This window comes from Anabrus simplex, chromosome 1, assembly GCF_040414725.1.
Source record: "Anabrus simplex isolate iqAnaSimp1 chromosome 1, ASM4041472v1, whole genome shotgun sequence".
In the NCBI taxonomy this organism is placed as follows: Eukaryota; Metazoa; Arthropoda; class Insecta; order Orthoptera; family Tettigoniidae; genus Anabrus; species Anabrus simplex.
Window position 1 is genome coordinate 1,763,808,606 of NC_090265.1, and position 20,340 is coordinate 1,763,828,945.

The window sequence follows — 20,340 nt, forward strand, 5'->3', positions numbered from 1 at the left end:
GAAACAGTATTTTTTGTTTTTGGAAAATCCAATTAATGGGAGGGTGAAAAAAGGTGTGAATTTTTTAAAACAGTGCATCTATATCTCAAAACTTATAAAGTTTACAGATGAGTAGCCCATTTGCAAAACCCGCTATATGACGGAAAATTCGATTTCGAGTTTTCGGTTCCCCAGCCTTCATTACTACAAGACCTACATATTTAACTAAAATTTGAGTTGCATAATGCGTTATTTGCCTTCTAAAACTGGAAGAGAAAAGTTCAGTTATTTGTAAAGCACGCTATGTGCATCGGCCATACATTTGCAAAGCCAGTTATATTCATATGGAGATGCAAAAGCCGCTATATTTATCGCAGCTATTATGGCCTCCATCTTGTCAGAGATTATGCAGATGCAAAACCAGCTAAATTATCCTATTCACTGCATTGATTTCTTTTCTCTAGGAATAAATATTCATGTAACATCAAGGCAAGAAGACAGCGAGCAGAGAATAGGATTCTTTACTCTATGAAGGTAGCAGCTTCTGAGGCACTCATTTGTTTGCTTTTTAGCCCACCAACGGAAGGCACTGTGGTCGTTCTGGTCTTATCTTGATAGTGTTGTTTATCTAGTTTCTACACCTTCTGAAACACGAGGCGGTGACCGTAGAACTGAAGTACATAAGCCAAAACGTGAAGCAGTGAAAGCATTTATTAAAACTTTGAAACCAATTCAGAGCCACTATTGTCGGGGAAAGAAAACTAAACGACAGTACTTCCCTAGTGATTTGAACACAAAAAAGATGTGGAAAATGTATGTTGAGATACATCAAGTTATGATCTCTACGGTGAATATGAATTTTTCCGCATGATATTCACAGAAAACTTCATTATCAGTTTTGACAGTCCATACTCAGACAAATGCTCTACTTGCATGTGCACTCAGAACAAGGTTTCGCAAGAAATATCTCCAGAGAAGAGAGATGGTTTAAAATTCCAGTTAAAAATACACGAGAAACGAGCAGATGCTTTCTACGATAAGATTCGGCTTGAAGTGGAAAATGCACTAACACTGAGCTACGATTGTCAGAAAATTTAGTACTTCCGAAAACTCCAGATCAGGCAGATTACTACTCCCACCAACTCTACCTCTAAAACTTCACCATATGCTAGCGTTCATCATTATCACCACAAAATAAAAGCAACACGTTTAGCTATTTTTGGACCAAAAATGAGTATCCCAAGGGATGTAACCAAATTGCTTCAGCACTGCATCACAGACTATGCAACTCTGTTTTAGATGAGGTTACAACTGTACGTTTGTTTTCTGAGCTTTGGTTCCCTGTTGTTGGGCACTCATTCATTCCACCAGACAGAGTTTTCGGCAAATTGGAGAGGGAATTCAGGCAAAGGGATGTGATTGAGAGCCCAGAGGATTACACAAAAGTGTTAGAGAGCTATGTTACCGTAATCCATTTGGGTCGAAGTTGTTCAGTCCGTAACTGGAAATCCTACTGTGATGGAATCCTCAAACATCCAGGGCAATGGCATTTCAATTTCCAGAAGTCAAAAAAAATTACGATCACGCGTGGCAAAAGCAAGAACATTACTTTAGTTCAAGGCGATCCGTTTTACAACATTGACATTTGTGAACCTAAAAGTCTTTGCAGGAAGGGACAAAACTTCAGGCAAAACGCTTGTATTGAAAACGTTGAAGAAACTGTTCAAGTAAAGGCAGCAAAACTGAAGGATATCAGGCGACTTTTGTGCCTCCACTTTGGTGAAAACTGGGGTGAAAATGAAAAGTTGCAGTTCTACAATACGCTCCTTGCAGCTGATGTTATTGCTACGAAAGAAGGCTGTATGGATGACGATTGTGAAGACGAAAGTCAGAGTGATTTTGAACTAATGGAGGAAGAGGATGTTGATTTCACATAAGCAAGGATTTATTGGATACTCACCTGATGTTTTCACACTGATGGGTATTATTATTGGCCAAATGAACAATTAAAGTGTTCCTTATTTTGTCTCAATGTGAAAGAATATTTTATTTAATTTGCAAGTTTTTGCAAAGTGACTGTTTAACTAACACCTTTTGAAGTCAATAGATTTCAACTAGTCATATTTTATGTTACATTATTCCTGTTTAATTTTGAAACTAGTTTGTGAACTGGTTGTAATTTATTAATGGATGTTAATGAACAGGTAATATAAGTTATCGTTGAAATACATTTTTTCACGAATATTGGTGTTTTTTAAGCCCGTCTCTATCCTTTTGCAAGTCCTTATCATCATAAAATAGCAGGTTTTGGAAACTATCAGAAAAACAAAATGGCTACCCATTGAGTTGCAAAACCTGCTATATGCATTATACAGTTGCAAAACCAGTTATGTGTGGAATCAATATTTAAATAGCTGACTTCCTACGTTCATGAGATTATGGACTCCTATATAGATATTTCAAGTTATTTTTTTGTGAATTTTTGGAAAAGGGATCAACTTTCTATAAGGTTTATGATACTTTGTACAGATTTTTCATCAATACCCAAAAAGTTCTTATAGTGCATATAGCGGGTTTTGCAAATGAGCTACTCAGATGTAAAAATAGGTATTTAGAATCTTCATTAAAAATAAAGAAAAACGTATTTTTTTGTTTTCGGAAAATCCCAATAGGAGGGGTGAAAAATGGATTGAGTGCCTTTAATGAGGATACTTATATCTCAGAAACTGAAGATATTACAGACCTGAAAATTGGTACTTTTGATTTCTTTTAAAAATAAAGAAACACGTATTTTTGGTTTTTTTGAAAATCCAATTAATGGGGGTGAAAAGGGGGGGGGTGAATTTTGAAAATGAGTGCATCTATATCTCACAACTTTTAAAGTTTACAGATGTAAAAATTGGTATTTAGAATCTTCATTAAAAATAAAGGAACTTTTTTTTTTTCGGAAAATCCCAATAGGACGGGTGAAAAGGGGTGAAACATGGGTTGAATGCCTTTAATGAGGATACTTATATCTCAGAAACTGACGATATTACACACCTGAAAACTGGTGTTTGGAATCTCCTTTTAAAATAAAGAAGCACGTTTTTTGTTTTTGGAAAATCCAATTAATGGCGGTTAAACAGGAGTGACAAATTGAGGTGAATTTTTCGGAAGACTACATCTACAGAATATCTGAGAAACGTAAAATGTGACAGACGTAAAAAGTGGGTATTTGGAATTTCCTGTAAATGTAAAGAAACACAGGTGATTTTTTTTGAAACTCCCCTTAAAGGGAAAAAAGGGGTGACATTTTAAAATGAGAATTTCTACGTATATCTCAAAAACTTAACATGTTACAAAAGTAAAAATGGTATTTTTTACCTCTATTAAAAATAAAGAAACGTGTATTTTTAGTTTTCGGAAATACCACTTGGGTGGAGGGGGGGTAAAAGTGACTGAAAATGATGTTTTCTTTTAATTAGGCTACTGATATCTCAAAATGAAGATGTTACAGATGTGAAATTTGATATTTGGAATCTGCTTTAAAAGTAAAAAACAAACAAACACGTATTCTCGGAAAATCCAATGAGGGGGGGGGGGGGCGAAAGAATTGAAAAATTAATTGACTTAATTGTATGAGAATACATACATCTAATAAAAATAAAGTTTTTACAGACGTAAAAATTGGTATTTGGATTTCCTTTATAAACAAAGAAAAACGCGTTTGGAAGGGGACCATCTTGTAGGGCGGGAGTGGAAATGAGTTGAATTCTTTACACGAGGACACATAAATCAAAAACTGAAGAAGTTAAGAGTCGTGATAATTGGTATTTAGAAGAGCCTTTACTATTAAAGAAACAAGTAATTTTTTGCCGGAAAATTATCTTGGGGGGGGGGGGCGAGGAGTGTGAAAGGAAATGAAAAAAGTGAATTATTTTTATGGGGATACTTATATCTCAAAACTGAAGGTTATAGACGTGAATGGTGTTTGGAATCCATTAAACATAAAGAAACACGCCTTCTTTTAATTTTTTTTTTGGGGGGGGGGGGTAAATAAACTTAACGGCAGTGGGGTGTAAAAGGAGGTGAGACCAATTGATTTTACTGTTCATAATGTACATATAAGGAGCCTTCGTTGCTCAGGCGGTAGCGCGCCGGCCTCTCACAGCTGGGTTCCGTGGTTCAAATCCCGGTCACTCCATGTGACATTCGTGCTGGACAAAACGGAGGCGGGACAGGTTTTTCTCCGGATACTCCGGTTTCCCCTATCATCATTTATTCCAGCAACACTGTCCAATATTTAATTTCATTTGTCATTCATCGATCATTGCCCCAGAGGCGTGCTTCAGCAGCCGGCATAATTTCTATTGTCGCCACTAGATGGGGCTTTATTCATTCCATTCCTGACCCTGTCGAATGACTGGAAACAGCTGTAGATTTTCGATGTACTTATTCTGATCATAAACCGATCATTTTTAATCTTTCTTGGGTTCGATTTCAACAGCCATCTTTTCCTTCGGAGAACGTTCTTGGATTACAGTAGACTCTCCTGGCATATAAATAAAAATTTAAACACATTTGAAATAAGCGATAGGAATGAGATTGACTGTCAAATTGTTCACCTCTATAATAAGGTCAATAATGCACGGAAGTATGTCATTCGTATCACAAGAAATCCCGCACACTTGCCTACGCGCGACAATGGTGCTGGTCACATTGTCAACAATGACGATGGCAGCAGATGTAATTTACCGCCAAGTAGCAGTCTGGCATCTTGCTGTGGGGTGCAGAACATCTAATAATAATAATAATAATAATAATAATAATAATAATGTTCTGGACCGTCGTCCAATTGTGCGGACCGCGCTGGAAACGGGTCTTGGCCTGGTAATGTCTACGAATACAGTCCGGCCGCGGGTTCAGTACCGCCAAGGCACCCAAGACGACACCACGCCGGATCTCCTTCAGGATTTAATCCATACTAAAAATGCTTATAGGAAAAGATGGCAAAGATTTAGGGACCCAACTGACCGCGTGGAATACCTGGTCCTAGCCCGGGAAGTACGAAATCGATTGCTGGAAAGAAAGATTGAAAAATGTGAGGAACTATGCCGTAATCTCTCAGAAAACGAGTCAGATCGCGAATTTTGGCGGATTCTCTCAGAAAACGATTCAGATCGCGAATTTCGGAGATTATATATAAAATGTTAAGCATTCAATTATAAATTTCAGTATAATACCGTAGCGAAGCACGGGTATCTTGCTAGTATAAATATAATAGAAGAATGGAAATGGAGAAAGAACATGAATAAAGGATGACAAAGGAGAGATCCTTTTTAATTGCTATAATATTTGGACTAGATGGAAAACATACTTTTCTGGACTTCTTAAAAAAAAAAAAAAAAAAAAAAAAAAAAAAAAAAAAAAAAAAAAAAATCCAAAATGGCAGTGGAAGAGAGTAAATATCAAGATATAAATCAAGAGGGAAAAAATCAGAAGAAATCTCATATCAAGAAGATGAAAAAAATGATGATGATGCTTGTTTAAAGGGGCCTAACATCGAAGGTCATCGGCCCCATGAAAAAAAGGAAAGCATCAGGAAAATATAAAGTATAAGGGGCAGTCAACTGAAAACCGAACACCCGCTACAACATGACCATGGAACGGTTTTATTCAAAAGTAATTACCAAAAACGTTAATACATTCACCCCACTGGGAGACGAGACAATCAATACCAGTGTTGTAGAAAGAGGTAGGTCGCTGACGGTTCCACAACCGCGCCCACTCTTGCATTTCCTCGTCCGAATTAAACCGGTGTCCACGAATGTTTTTCTTCCAGCATTATTTGTTGGTTTTCCCGGATAAGGCAATCAATCCGCCCTACCACATCAGGAGTAATGGCTGGACGCGCATCGTCTTGCACCCTTCTTGGAATCTCCTATGCCATTCGCGCACACTCGTCATGGACATGCCGTGTTCGCCATACACAGCAGACACGCAGAAATGAGTTTCATGTAATCCAGCACTCTCGGCCACCAGAAAACAAACCACACTTACCTGTTCTTTGCTTGCGTACATTTCTACAGCTAGACAAATACACTAGACCAGACCGCACACCAACAAAGACATGACCCAACAATTGCATTCACTTGTGAATTGTCACTATGCAGTTCTGCTAGCACAACGATGGCAGTATCGATACGTAACAGCAGTGTTGCCACCTTCTGTACGTAATGTGTGTTATGGTGGGTGTTCGGTTTTCATTTGACTGCAAAAATGACACACGTCGCAGGCCATGAGGGAATAACACAGTTACTTCAGCTCATTAGAGCACTATGGGAGGAGAGGGAAGTTCCAGAAGACTGGAATAAAGTCCGCCTCCTTATAATAACGGTTAGCACTATTAGCTGCCGTCCTCGGTGGCCCGAGTTCGATTCCCGGTACTGCAGGAAATTTAAAATTGGCAGGAGGTCTGGTATGTGGTTGAATCGGTACATACAGCTCACTTCCACTGGGGGTATGCCTGAATAGAGCTGCAACACCTCAGGATGAGGCCACAAACTTTTTTTGGGGATAATAGCCCCTCTATTATAGGAAAGAGATAGAAAGATGTGTTATAATCACTGGAGGGGGGGGGGGGTTCACTTCAATCCCTCATTCTGCTAATATCCTAGAAAGCTTGAAATAAGGATTAGGAAAAAAGTAGAGAACGCCTTAGAGGAGGAACAATATGGCTTCAGGAGAGGGGAATCTACAGTGGAGCTGATCCTTTGCCAAGTGACAAATGATCAGGAAGAGGTGGGAATATGTGGAAGACTTAGTATAGGAATAAGAAGAGGAAAAGAAGAAGATATTATTGTTGTGGGTTTCCAAAGGGAATGTATCTATATGGGAGGTGAATTATACTTTATAACAATTTGCTTTACGTTGCACTGACAATGTTTTGTGATTGAATAGAATCTGAAACGAGGTGATGTAAATTTCATTGGTTCAATGACTCTGATTAATGGACTTCATAGGACTGAATTCAAATCGCACAGAACCGGGCGAGTTGGCCGTGCGCATAGAGACGCGCGGGTGTGAGCTTGCATCCGGGAGATAGTGGGTTCGAATCCCACTATCGGCAGCCCTGAAAATGGTTTTCCGTGGTTTCCCATTTTCACACCAGGCAAATGCTGGGGCTGTACCTTAATTAACGCCATGGCCGCTTCCTTCCAACTCCTAGGCCTTTCCTAACCCATCGTCGCCATAAGACCTATCTGTGTCGGTGCGACGTAAAGCCCCTAGCAAAAAAAACAAAAATAAACAACAAAAAAAACAAAAAAAAACACAGATGTTCTAACGTAACAATCAAACATATTTAATGAAAAAATTGCAAATAAATATTTACAGACACAAAAATATACAGAATGTACATTATTCCTGTAATGTCATGCTGATGGCATGCCGAACTTTGAATAATGAAATGAACATCACTTGATCACACTGCCTATTCGTGACCACGATTGACACAAGAGTTGCTAAGACAAGACAAGGGACACTCATTATTATTTCAAAACACTACACTTCCTGCCACCTGCTGGTGAACTAGTGCGTTACAACAAACTGTCACATTGATAAACAAGAATGTACAATTGTAAATAATGCATAACACAGATAACAAACATATGAGCATAGAACAGACACAGGTAAGTCTTATTGCAACAATGGGATAGGAAAGGGCTAGGAAGTGGGAAGGAAGCAACCGTGGCCTTAATTACGGTACAGCCCCAGCATTTGCCTGGTTTGAAAATGGGAAACAACAGAAAACCATTTTCAGGGCTGCTGATGGTGGGATTCAAACCCACCATCTCCTGAATGCAAGCTCACAGCTGTGCACCCCTAATCGTACGGCCAACTCACTCAGTCCATCTTAGTTTATTCCTAAGATTTCCCTCATTTACGCTTTCTATTCAGTCTTCCTTTCTAACGTCTTTGTTTTTCACTCTCGTTTTCTTTCCTATCTACTCTCCTCCCTACTTGTTATTGTCCACGTCTCAGTTGCACAAGTCAATATGAGTGCATAATACATTTTGTACATTCTTTTCTTGGTACTTCCTTATCCCAGACAAGGTTTCCAACACACTGGTAGAATGCTTTGCCCTGTCGCACCCTCTTGTTAATCTCTATGTCCAGCCTTGTATTCTGCACTAATTCACTCCCCAGATATTTGAGATGTCCACAATTTCAAGGCTTTGACCACCCATTTTTACAACGCCTTTCCTTTCTCTTTCTCCTTTTGATATCACCATGGTCTTGCTTTTCTCTGCGCTGATGTTCACACCACACTTTTCAAAGTGCTCGTTCAGTGCATCAAGTTGTTCTTGTGCTTCTTTGCTGTTCATTCCCCAGACCACAATTGCTGTTGTTGTTTGAGTCATCACTCCATAGACTGGTTTGATGCAGCTTTCCACGCCACCCTATCCTGTGCTAACCTGTTCAGTTCTACGTAACTGCTGCATCCTACATCTGCTCTAATCTGCTCTAATCTGCTCGTCATATTCATACCTTAGTATATCCCTACCGCTCTTACCTCCTACACTTTCCTCAAAAACCAACTGAACAAGTCCTTGGTGTCTTAAGATGTGTCCTATCATTCTATCTTTCCTTCTGGTCAAATTTAGCCAAAATCGAACTCTTTTCACCAATTCGATTCAGTATTTCTTCATTAGTGATTTGATCTATCCATTTCACCTTCAGCATTCTTCTCTAACACCATATTTCAAAAGCTTCTATCCTCTTTCTTTCTGAGCTAGTTATTGTCCATGTTACACTTCCATACAATGCCACGGTCCAGATGAAAGTCTTCAAAATAATCTTTCTAATTCCTATACCAATGTTCAAAGTGAGCAAATTTCTTTTCTTAAGAAATCGTCTGCAAAAAGTAATAACTTCATCTCTCTATTCCAACCAAATCCCGATAAGGACGACAACGTTTTGCCTACATCAAAGATTAAGCTACTATTATGGAATATTGAAGGACTGCTGAGCATGACAAACACACTAGAAGAGATGATACAGGATTTTGATGTAATAATCCTAGTGGAAACATTTTTAACGCATGCGTGGCAAACTAGTAGACATTATTCAACATTCGTCATGGCAGAAAAACCTCCAGTAGGGAGGCCCAAAGGAGGCATTGCATGTCTGTTCACTGATCAGTTCTCACCATTTAGTGTACAATACAGATCTACTAACGTTTTAGTAGTTCGAACCAAGCCGTGTGTTTGTGTATGTGTATATTTCCAGCCAGATTTCTCATCAACTGAGATTATTGAGGAAGTTAGTAAAGCTTTAACTGTGACTACTAGGGATGATGCCATTATCCTTGCCGGAGGCCTAAATTGTCGCATCGATGCAGAACATCGAAAATCAACAGAAGTTTTGGACTTCTTAGAAGAGGAAGGTCTTCGGTTGGTGAATGCCTCTGACATGAATACCTACATGTCTCATAATGGTGCTAGCACAATAGATCTGGTGTTTATAAACTCTAAGTTTGTGTCGATCAAGCAGGAGGTTATTCTCGAGGCGCAACGGAAACACCTACCAGTTGCAACTTCCTTACAGCTGGAGAATAGGCCTAGTACGCTTGATACAGTTAGAGACCGTACAAAAATAAGTAGAAAAAGTAATCCGTCTCTTATCTGTGGTGAAGATAATCAAACGATACTTAACCTATTACGAGAGGGTAATCTTAATGAGGGTGCATTATATCTAGAAGTGCTGCTCCAGAATGCTACGCTACCAACAATACCTGTGGTCAGGAAATCTCAACCCTGGTTCACCAATGAATGCTATAAATGTCGTAGAGATGTGCTGGAAGCATTACATACAGCCCGAAGAGAGAAAACAAAAGAATTCCTTGAAATATATGCCAGTAAAAGGAGAGCATACAAACTACTACTAAAAGAAGCCAAAAATCATTATAGAGAGGAAGAAGAAAAGAAACTTATAGAACGTGCCAGTCTAGATCCTTACCTGGCTCTGAAGCCTAGACAACCGAAGTTCTCCAGGAACTTACCAATGGAAGTTTGGGAAAAGCACTTGAGTGCAGTGCTTCAAGAGAGAGACACACGACCTACTAATTATTTCGTGCCAGTTTTTCAAATAATCCCTGAAATTGACGAATTTTCAATTAATGAGGTTGTATCAACTATTACAGCATCTAAAGATAACAAGGCATGTGGCCCAGATCACATTTTTAATGAACATCTTAAAGCTGCTCTCCCAAAATTGGGTGAATCCATCACTCGCCTAATGAATGAATGCTTGCGGCAAGGTAGGATACCAGACAACTGGAGAAAATCTACTATTAAAATGCTATATAAAGGCAAAGGTGATACCGCAGATCCCAACTCATATAGAGGAATAGCGCTAGAGTGTACTCTACTAAAGACTTTAACTTCATTAGTGGGTAAACGTCTCATTAAACTGGTGGAAAATAACCTACCGGAGTCGCAATTCGGATTTAGAAAAGGGAAATCAACGACTTTAGCTATCCGCTGTCTCCAGAATGACATAGAAGAAGCCTTAAAGAAACCAGGGGGTAAATTGCATGCCATCTTTATAAATTATTCGAAAGCTTTTGACACCATAAGCAGAACCATACTGTTAGAAAAATTGGAGAGTTTCATTGGTAGTACGAACTACCTTATACCGCTGATTAGGAACTTACTGCTCAACAATTCAATAGAAGTAGATGATGGCATTACCAAATCTATTATTTTGGAACAAACAACCGGAGTATTACAGGGAGACCCGTTAAGTCCATTATTATTCATCATTGCGACAGCAGACATAGTAGATTTGGTAAACCAGGAAAGCGTCAAACTATTAATGTACGCTGACGATATGGTCTTAACATCAACGTCAGAGAAGGAGCTCCAGGAATCATTCAACCAAATAATAGGCTGGATAAAGAAAAATGAGCTCAAACTGAATGTAGAAAAAACAGTGTCCATGACGTTTAGAAGAGGGGGACCTCATGGAATCTTCTATTGTGAAGACCAAGAACTTAAGTCCGTAAAGCATTTTAAATACTTGGGCGTAATTTTTCAAACCCAAGGTAATGTTTTCTCCCTCCATCTCATAGACTGTCTAAATGCATCTATGAAAGCAATATCTGACATTAAGCACCTGAGAAACTTGTCTTTAGAAACGGCCATAAAACTCTTTCATCTAAAAATCAGCCCTATAGCAACATATGGCTTGGAAAACATTTGGGAACATTTGAGTATGAAACAGTTAGATAAAATCGAGAAGTTGAAGGCAATCTACTTGAAACGGGCTCTGTGCCTCTCCAAATATTCTCCTTCCCGGCTCGTGTATGAGCTATGCAGAGAGGGATTTTATGTGGAAGAGCTAAGGTTACAGTTGTTACTTCCAGCAACAACACCATATATACATCTGCTTCGAGACCTACGATCGAAGAAGGCTGACATCTGGGAAGATTTCTACTCTACTGATGCCATGCTAAATCGCGAGTGGGTTCAAGGTGGATATGAACTGCGACACCTGCTGACAAGGTTCTCCGTTCATGGGTTCCATTATAAACTGTGTAATATTAAGCGTTATCATGAACCAGGTTTGAACTGTGTATGTTTAAGATGTGGTGCACACTGTACTAGGTACCATGTTTTAAATTGTAAACAGCGATCAGAATCACTGGTGAAATTTTGCAACGAAGACTAATGTTCTATATAGGAATTCTTTGCACATTGTGCGCGTTAAATAAATTATTATCTCTCTATTCCCATACGTTTCCTTTATCTCCTTTACAATATTTTCCATAAACATTTGAAACAAATGAGGTCGCAGCACACTCCCCTGTCTTAGTCAAATTTCATTTCTAAACAATTCCGTCTTTCCAACTGGAATTTGTATGCTGCTGATGCAGTTGTACATTGCTTGCACCGTTACTCAGTCTCTTTCTGACCATGGTTTCCCAAACCTTCCTCTTGGAAACATTATCGTATGTCTTCGTTGTATCTATGCCTGTTGCCAGGCTGAGTGGCTCAAATGGTTGAGGCACTGGCTTTCTGATCCCAAATTGGCAGGTTCGATCCTGGCTAAGTCCAGTGGAATATCAAGGTGCTCAAATACGTCGGCCTCACGTCGGTAGATTTACTGGCATGTAAAAAAAACTCCTGCAGGACTAAATTCCGGCACCTCGGTCTCTGTAAACCGTAAAACTAGTCAGCGGACGTAAAGTCAATAACATTATTATTATTATAACCTATACATTTCATGATCAGATCCTTTCCATATTCCCAATTCTTTTCCATTAATTTTCTCATGATGAAGATTGGGTCCACCGTAAATCTTCATCTTCTAAAGCCTTCCTCTTGCAATTCTCTACCTTTCTTCTCATTCTTTTAATATCCTTTCCAATATTTTTGCCACTTGTGATCAGAGTATGATTCCTCTACAGTTATCACACACTTTTTTGTCCCCCTTCTTAAAAATTGGTGTTATTATTCCCTTCCCCCAGTCTAGCATCTTTGTTTCTCAATCTGTCTGACCTTGTCTTTCCTATTATACTTATTAGGTATTTCATTTCACTCGCTTGACTACTTCTCTGCACATTTTCGTATACACTTTAGCAATCTGTACACCTATTGTAGTCCAACAGGTCCAGCAGCCTTTATCATTTCCACAGTAATTTCATCCATTCCTGGTGCCTTCCCCATGTTCATTCTATGGACTGCTAATTCCACCTTCTACTGTTGAGTCATCACACTGTATTACTATCATCTCCCCTGCACACTTCCCCACATCTGGCAGGTTATCAAAATAGGCCTTCCATTTTCTCTTTATTCTTTTTCCAGATGTGTTATCAACTCTCTACCTTCCTCTTTCATCAGCTTTGTATAAAATCTTCCTTTCCTATTACTTCGTATTATTCCATACTGTTAGCACCATCCATTTCCATCTTTTCTGCAAATTTATGCCAACTTTTCTTCTCTTACCCATTTCTTACATTTCCTTTTATTATCAAAGTACTTCCTTTTGCTTTCATCCTTTTTCATCTCTATTCCATTCTTGCCGTGCATTTTTCTTTTCTTTCATTGCTTCTCTCACTTTCTCATGCCACCACGTGTCTCTTTTCTTTAAGTCTCGTCAATATTCTATCACAGGCACACTCTGCCCCACTTGCAAATGTCCTTTCAAAGTTGGACCATTCATCTTCCACATTTCCTACTTCATTAATTGGAAACTATTGTTTCAGTTTTTCCAGTAATTTTTCCTGTACTTTCTACTCTTTTCATTTCTACACTTTTATTTACTATATCTTATCCTTTTCCATTTTTCCCCTTCCTCATTTTTGCTATCACAATTCTATGATCTCCATTGAATGCTTCTCCTTGTAAAGCTGTTATATCCATGTTAAGTTATGTTCAAAGACAAATCAGGCAATAAATTTTACATCACTGGAATATTTTATGGACATGTAGTTTGAAAGGATCTGTTACACGAGAAATATTTTTTCCAGAAGTTCAAAATCTAACATTGTGTAAATTATTAATGCCGAACTTTGTTTTTAACTCAATTTTCAACTGGTCATGGATAGTTCAAATCTTATTTAGAACGCTTTAAACTGTTACAGACGGCTACTTATGCTTTTGTGGATCAGTTCAGACAGTGCATCATTTGACAGTTGAGTATATAGTGTTTGAAATGAGAAGATATTTTTTACAATGCCACCTAAATGGTTGGAACTTTCTAAACCACTGTATCATGTACTACAGAGACAACGTTGTTGTGCAGTTTCTCACATTCATTAACAACATTTCTTTGTAAACAAAATTTTTAAGAACATCTCTTTGTTATGATTTTAAATTATAACCCTGATATATATCTATATATATATAAAATAACTTGTCCTGACTGACTGACTGACTGATTCATCATCGCCAAGCCAAAACTACTGAACATAGAGAAATAAAATTTTGGGGATACATTCATATTAACATGTAGGCACTCACTAAGGGAGGATTTTTGGATATTTCGTCGCTAAGGGGGTGAAAAAGGGGGTGAAAAAGGGGGTGAATTATTAAAATGAGGATATCTATATCTCAAAAACTTAAAGAGTCATAAAGATTGGTATTTGGAATCTCCTTTAAAAATAAAGAAACACGTATTTTTTTTTGTTTTCGGAAAATCCCAATAGGAGTGAAAAAGGGTGAAAAAGGGGTTCAATGCCTGAAATGAGGATACTTACATCTCAGAAACAGAAGATATTGCAGACCTGAAAATTGGTATTTGGGATCTCCTTTGAAAATAAAGAAACACGTATTTTTTTTGTTTTGGAAAATCTAATTAATGGGGGTTAAACAGGAGTGACAAATTGGGGTGAATTTTTAGAAAGACTATATCTACAGTATATCTCAAAAACGTAAAATGTTACAGACGTAAAAAGTGGTATTTGGAATTTCCTGTTAAAGTAAAGAAACGGTATTCTCGGAAAATCCAAGAAGGGAAGGGGGAGGTGAAAAAAATGAAAAATTAATTGTTGTATGAGGATACTTACATCTAATAAAAACTAAAGTTGTTACAGACATGAAAATTGGTATTTAGATCTTCTTTAAAAATATAACAACGCGCGTTTTTTTGGGGGGGGGGGGGAAATCACCTTTTTTTCTGGGCGGATGTGAAAAGGAGTTCAATTCATTTCATGGGGACACATATCTCGAAAACTGAAGATAATCGGTATTTAGAAGATCCTTTACTATTAAAGAAACAAATATTTTTTGCCGGAAAATTCACTTAAGAAGGGGGGAGTGTGAAAGTGAAAAAGTGAATTATTTTTATGGGGATACTTATATCTCAAAACTGAAGGTAACACAAGTGAACACTGGTATTTGGAATTTCCTTTAAACATAAAGAAACACACCTTCTTTTTTCGGGGGGGGGGGGGAGGTGGATTCAACTTAACCGCGGTGAAAAAGGAGGTGAGACCAATTGATTTTACTGTTCATAATGTACTTATAAGGAGCCTCCGTGGCTCAGGCGGCAGCGCGCCGGCCTCTCACCGCTGGGTTCCGTGGTTCAAATCCCGGTCACTCCATGTGAGATTTGTGCTGGACAAAGCGGAGGTGGGACAGGTTTTTCTCTGGGTACTCCAGTTTTCGCCGTCATCGTTCATTCCAGCAACACTTTCCATTACCATTTCATTTCATTTGTCATTAATTAATCATTGCGCCGGAGGAGTGCAACAGGCTTCGGCAGCCGGCACAATTCCTATCTTCACTGCTAGTTGGGGGCTTTATTCATTTTATTCCTGAGCCGTTTGAATGACTGGAAACAGGCTGTGGATTTTCGATGAACTTATTCTGATCATAAACCGATCATTTTTTATCTTTCCTGGGTTCGTTTTCAAGAGCCATCTTTTCCTTCGGAGAACCTTCATAGATTACAGTATATTCTCCAGGCATATAAATAAAAATTTGAACACATAAAATAAACAATAGGAATGAGATTGAGCGTTCAATTGTTTACCTCTATAGTAAGTTCAATAATGCACGGAAGTAGATTATTCGTATCGCCAGAAATCCTGCACACTTGCCTACGGGCGACAATGGTGCTGGTCATATTGTCATCAACGACAATGGCATGGCAGCAGATGTAATTTACCACCAAGTAGCGGTCTTGATCTTGCTGTGGGGTCCAGAACATCTATAATAATAATAATAATAATAATAATAATAATAATAATAATAATCTAAATTCAACTACTTTCACCCACCCTAATAATAATAATAATAATAATAATAATAATAATAATAATGTTCTGGACCGTCGTCAAAATGTGCGGACTGCGCTTGAAACCTGTCCTGGACGGGTAATGACTAGCAATGCAGTCTGGCCGCAGGTTCAGTACCACCAAGGCACCCAAGACGTCACCACCCCGGATCTCCTCAAGGATTTGATCCGCATTAAAAATGCTTATAGGAAAAGATGGCTAAGATTTAGGGACCCAACTGACTGGGTGGAATACCTGGACCTAGCTTGTGAAGTACGAAATCGATTGCTGGAAAAAAGATAGAAAAATAGGGGGAACTTTGCTGTAATCTCTCAGAAAACGAGTCAGATCGTGAATTTTGGCCTGAATCTCTCAGAAAACGAGTCAGATCGCGAATATCGGCGGAATATATATAAAACGTTAAGCATTCAATTATAAATTTCAGTATAATACCGTAGCGAAGCACGGGTATCTTGCTAGTCTGGTATAATTGGGTTCCTGTATTGTTTTTGGATATTAAATAAATAATAATAATATCCATCAACTGTCTGTGATTTGTCATTTCCACCATAAAGTAATCAAGTACTGATTTTATTCTTCTGTCACCCCAACCATACCTTGTAATTTTCGTGCTATTTTTCTTTTAAAACCATATGTTGCCCACAGTCATTCCATTCCTCTCACACTCTCACTAATTTCTCTCCTTTTTCCTTTTTCTCTCCTTCTTCCTTTCATTGTCTTTCATTTTCCACCTGTGCATTTAAGTCTCCCATTATAATCACTTCCACATCAGTTAACTCTTTTTCTCGTTTCTCCAGGAATTCTTCGATATCCTCCTAGTTTTGTTTTGAAATTATCAGGCCCAGTCCATTCTTTGCCTTTCAGCCACCACTCCAGTCTCTTGGTCTCTTCTTTCCTTTCCCCTTCCATTTTCTTTGCTCAACCCCATCATTTCTATACCCTCTTTCTCCATAAAATCCATATTTCTACCTTTCCTGTCAGGATCATAAGGCTGATTATTCCCACCTTCATGATGCTGACTACTGGTCGCCCATTTTTCACTGTTCCTCCAGCATCCAAGGAACAGTGTGTTGCTTGCAGGCTATTCCCTAACCTCTTCCAGAGCAAGTTTAGAAGTACAATACTCATATTTAGGCTATTATTATGGTGGGGTTGCCACTCCAAGAGGCATTTTATATTGTACGCCAGGTGTAACTTTAGAACGCTCCTCAGGAGTACAGACACCTTTTGCAACTGCGTCGCTGAAGTACAGACGTTGCTGACAGGAGAAAGTTCTTCCAATTTATCTGCCAGTAGGACTGGGGTCTCCTGCCACCATGTAAATTGCTGAGTATGTTCTCCTTACTGGTGAACTTACATGTCATTTCCTACACAAAGGCTTCACCAAGTCTCCAAAGAGAGGACTCCTTTGCCCATTGCCGCTGGTCCCCCCTATGAGCATTCCGTTTGGTAATAGCCGCTTGACTCTCGGCCAGAGAGTGGCAGGTAGTACTGTCTCCTGCCACATATGGTAGCAGGATAAAAGAAGTCAGAATTATTAGTACTAATTTCATCATTTGTAAAATTTACAAAGATATCAAACATTAAAGAAGCCTCCGTGGCTCAGACGGCAGCGCATTGGCCTCTCACCGCCGGATACCGTGGTTCAAATCCCGGTCACTCCATGTGAGATTTGCGCTGGACAAAGCGGAAGCGGGACAGGTTTTTCTCCGAGTACTCCGGTTTTCCCTGTCATCTTTCATTCCAGCAACACTCTCCATTATCATTTCATAGCATTTATTACTCATTAATAAATCACCTTGGGAGTGGTGACCCCATTGTAATAACAGCCTAAATAAGTTTCATTCATTACATCCCTGACCTGTTCAATAACTGGAAAACAGGCTGTAGGTTTTCATTTTCATCAAACATTAAAATATACTATCATCAAGAAACTTTCACTAAACAGCTTGCATCTTAATTTTCATCTAAAACGGAATGGAATTAAAATTTATTTGGATGGTAGGTGAAACTCATGAAATACAATAAACTTCATGTGAAAATCTCATGTTCAAAAAAAGGATTGCTGTATATTACTTACAATTCCATTTTGGTTCAGAAAATTCCATGTCAAGTAAACCGAAAGATCGATATGGTCCTCTATAAATGAATGATAGAATGTTAAATTTTGATAGCTGGCTACCAAAAATACGTTTAAACTCCATATGTTCACATTCTGTAACAAAAAGAAAAAAATGTACTAACATATTTCAATGCAAGAAATGATAGGATAGCAAGTAATGGATTACACTTGAACAGCCAAGTTTCCAGACAACTCACAAAAGTGACACAGCCAGCTGGCAAGTTTTTCGAAATTGCTGTATGATCAGCCACATCATGAGCTCCACAAGACCTCTAAGTTAGTGTAATTTAGTTGGTTGTAGTGATACATATTGTATAAGCACTGTATAAGTTAGAAGGTACTAGTTTCAACAAATGTATAGAGGTTGTGATATATTTAGGGTAGTTCTTATATGGGGGAGTTACACAAAAATGTTGAGTGATTTCAAAGCACAACACCTATATATTTTTTATTTTTTTTTACTTTTGACATGCTCTGATAATGTGCCAAATTTCTTTACAATTAGCTGCTGCCCTGGACCTAAATATCTAAATAAGAATAAAGTACCGTATGAAAAAAAGTATGTATTCTTCTATTCTCATGAACAACTGAAATAAACATCGGTGTTCTCCCCAGAAATGTTCGTCAGGCGGGTGGCAGGAATGAGTAGCCGGGTGGGGAATACTACATAAGAAATGAATGTGATAGAATTTCAATTTATTCCCCTCAGAGCAATAAATAATAATAATAATAATAATAATAATAATAATAATAATAATAATAATAATAATCCCGTGGGGGTTTTTGCCTGTTCCCCTATCGGCGCGTCACAGGTGGCGGATCGGGGGGCTAGTCGGACTTGTCCGGAGGGCTTGAGGGAAATAAAATACCTCTCGCGGACCAAAAACAAGCAAAGCCAGAAAACATCTTGAGGCAACCTCTGAGGCTCAATACCTTAGTTGTAACTATGAGATTGACAAAGATCAATCTCCCCACTATCTTCAACTTACTAGCATGATGGCAACGTCAGTTAATGATACTACTACCCCAGGCCCTAGTATTCATACTAGGTTTTCTCGGTCATCGGATTCTGGGGGACCGAGAACATCATGCGGAAATGTATCGGAGCTTCCCAAATCTCTTCGCCCAAAGGAAAAACATTTTATTGGCACTTTAAACATCAACACGCTTCGCAAAATTGGAAAGTTGAAGCACTTAACAGACACATTAGACCAACTCAACATCCAAATTCTGGCACTCCAAGAAACTAGGTACAGTGACGAAAATCATTTTGAATCAGGAAACTATAGAATTTATAAAGGTAAACCAGCTACCCTCCTCCCTAACAAAATATTACAATTTGGCACTAGTTTTGCAGTGAGAAAAAATATCACAAATTCGGTATTATACTTTACATCTCCTTCTGAAAGAATTTCACTAATGACAATCAAATCAGGAAACAAAGCTTATACACTAATCAATGCACATGCACCTACAAACAATTACAATCAAAAAGGCCCACAGAAGGTAGATGACTTCTGGGAATTACTAGAAGAAACTACAGCCAAATTTCCAAAACATCATGTCAAAATTCTGCTGGGGGACTTCAATGCACAAATTGGCAAAGAGAAGAAATTTAGGACCACTGTAGGACTTTACCCTGCTCACAAAAGAACCAATAAAAATGGAGAACGTTTAATTGGCTTCTGGAAGAATTTTGATCTAAAATTGATGTCAACCCATTTCCTGGCACTTCCACAAAAGAAAATGACATGGAGATCCCCGAACATGCATTTAGGAGAATTTCAACTAGACCATGTGGCTATTTCCAAGAAAAACCAAAAAGAAATTATGAACGTTAGAGTCAAAAAGGGAATTATTGACTCCGACCACCACCTATCTCTGGTGAAAGTAAAGTTTCAACCCAACAGGAAGAAAACCAAAACAATCAGAAACCCAAGAATCGACCCTGAATTTCTGAGACAGAACTCAAGACAATTTCCTTGTTAATATCTCCAATGATGCTCCTTCAAACTGGCTAGAACTCAAGGACACACTCTTGAAAGCTTCACAAAACATCAGCAACCCCCCAAGGAAACGCAAACACAGGTGGTGGAATGACACCTGTGACAAGGCCATAGAAGTCAGAATTAGGTCCTGGGTAAACTGGAGTTCCCATAAAACTGATCAAAATCGTGATGAATTCTTCAAAATACAGAAACAAACTTCAAAAATCATCAGATCTGAAAAACGAAAATATGATCAAAACAGATTGGCAGAAATAGAAAATTTCAAGAAAAACAATACACGGAACTTCTACAGAACATTCAGAGAAGAATTATCCAATTACCAGGCACCTAGTCTCTGTTTCAAATGTATAGATGGGACTTTGGAAACAAGTAATAAGGGAAATTGTGAACTCCTAGCAAACCATTTCATGGACCTTTTAAACTGTGAATCTTCGAAAGAACAA

The 20,340-nt window shown here is 38.5% G+C and overlaps 1 protein-coding gene across 2 annotated transcripts in view; it reads right to left on the reverse strand.

The window, feature by feature from the left end:
• LOC136864413 (uncharacterized) overlaps positions 1-20,340 on the reverse strand; it is a 91,762-nt gene that overhangs the window by 36,889 nt on the left and 34,533 nt on the right. Inside the window, exon 3 of one of the 2 annotated variants that reach the window (XM_068225681.1) lies at positions 17,847-17,981. The exons of the other annotated variant lie outside the window; for it this stretch is intronic. Coding sequence (XP_068081782.1) covers positions 17,847-17,981 — 135 coding nt within the window. The remainder of the gene's footprint in view (positions 1-17,846; positions 17,982-20,340) is intronic. 2 annotated transcript variants of the gene reach the window in all.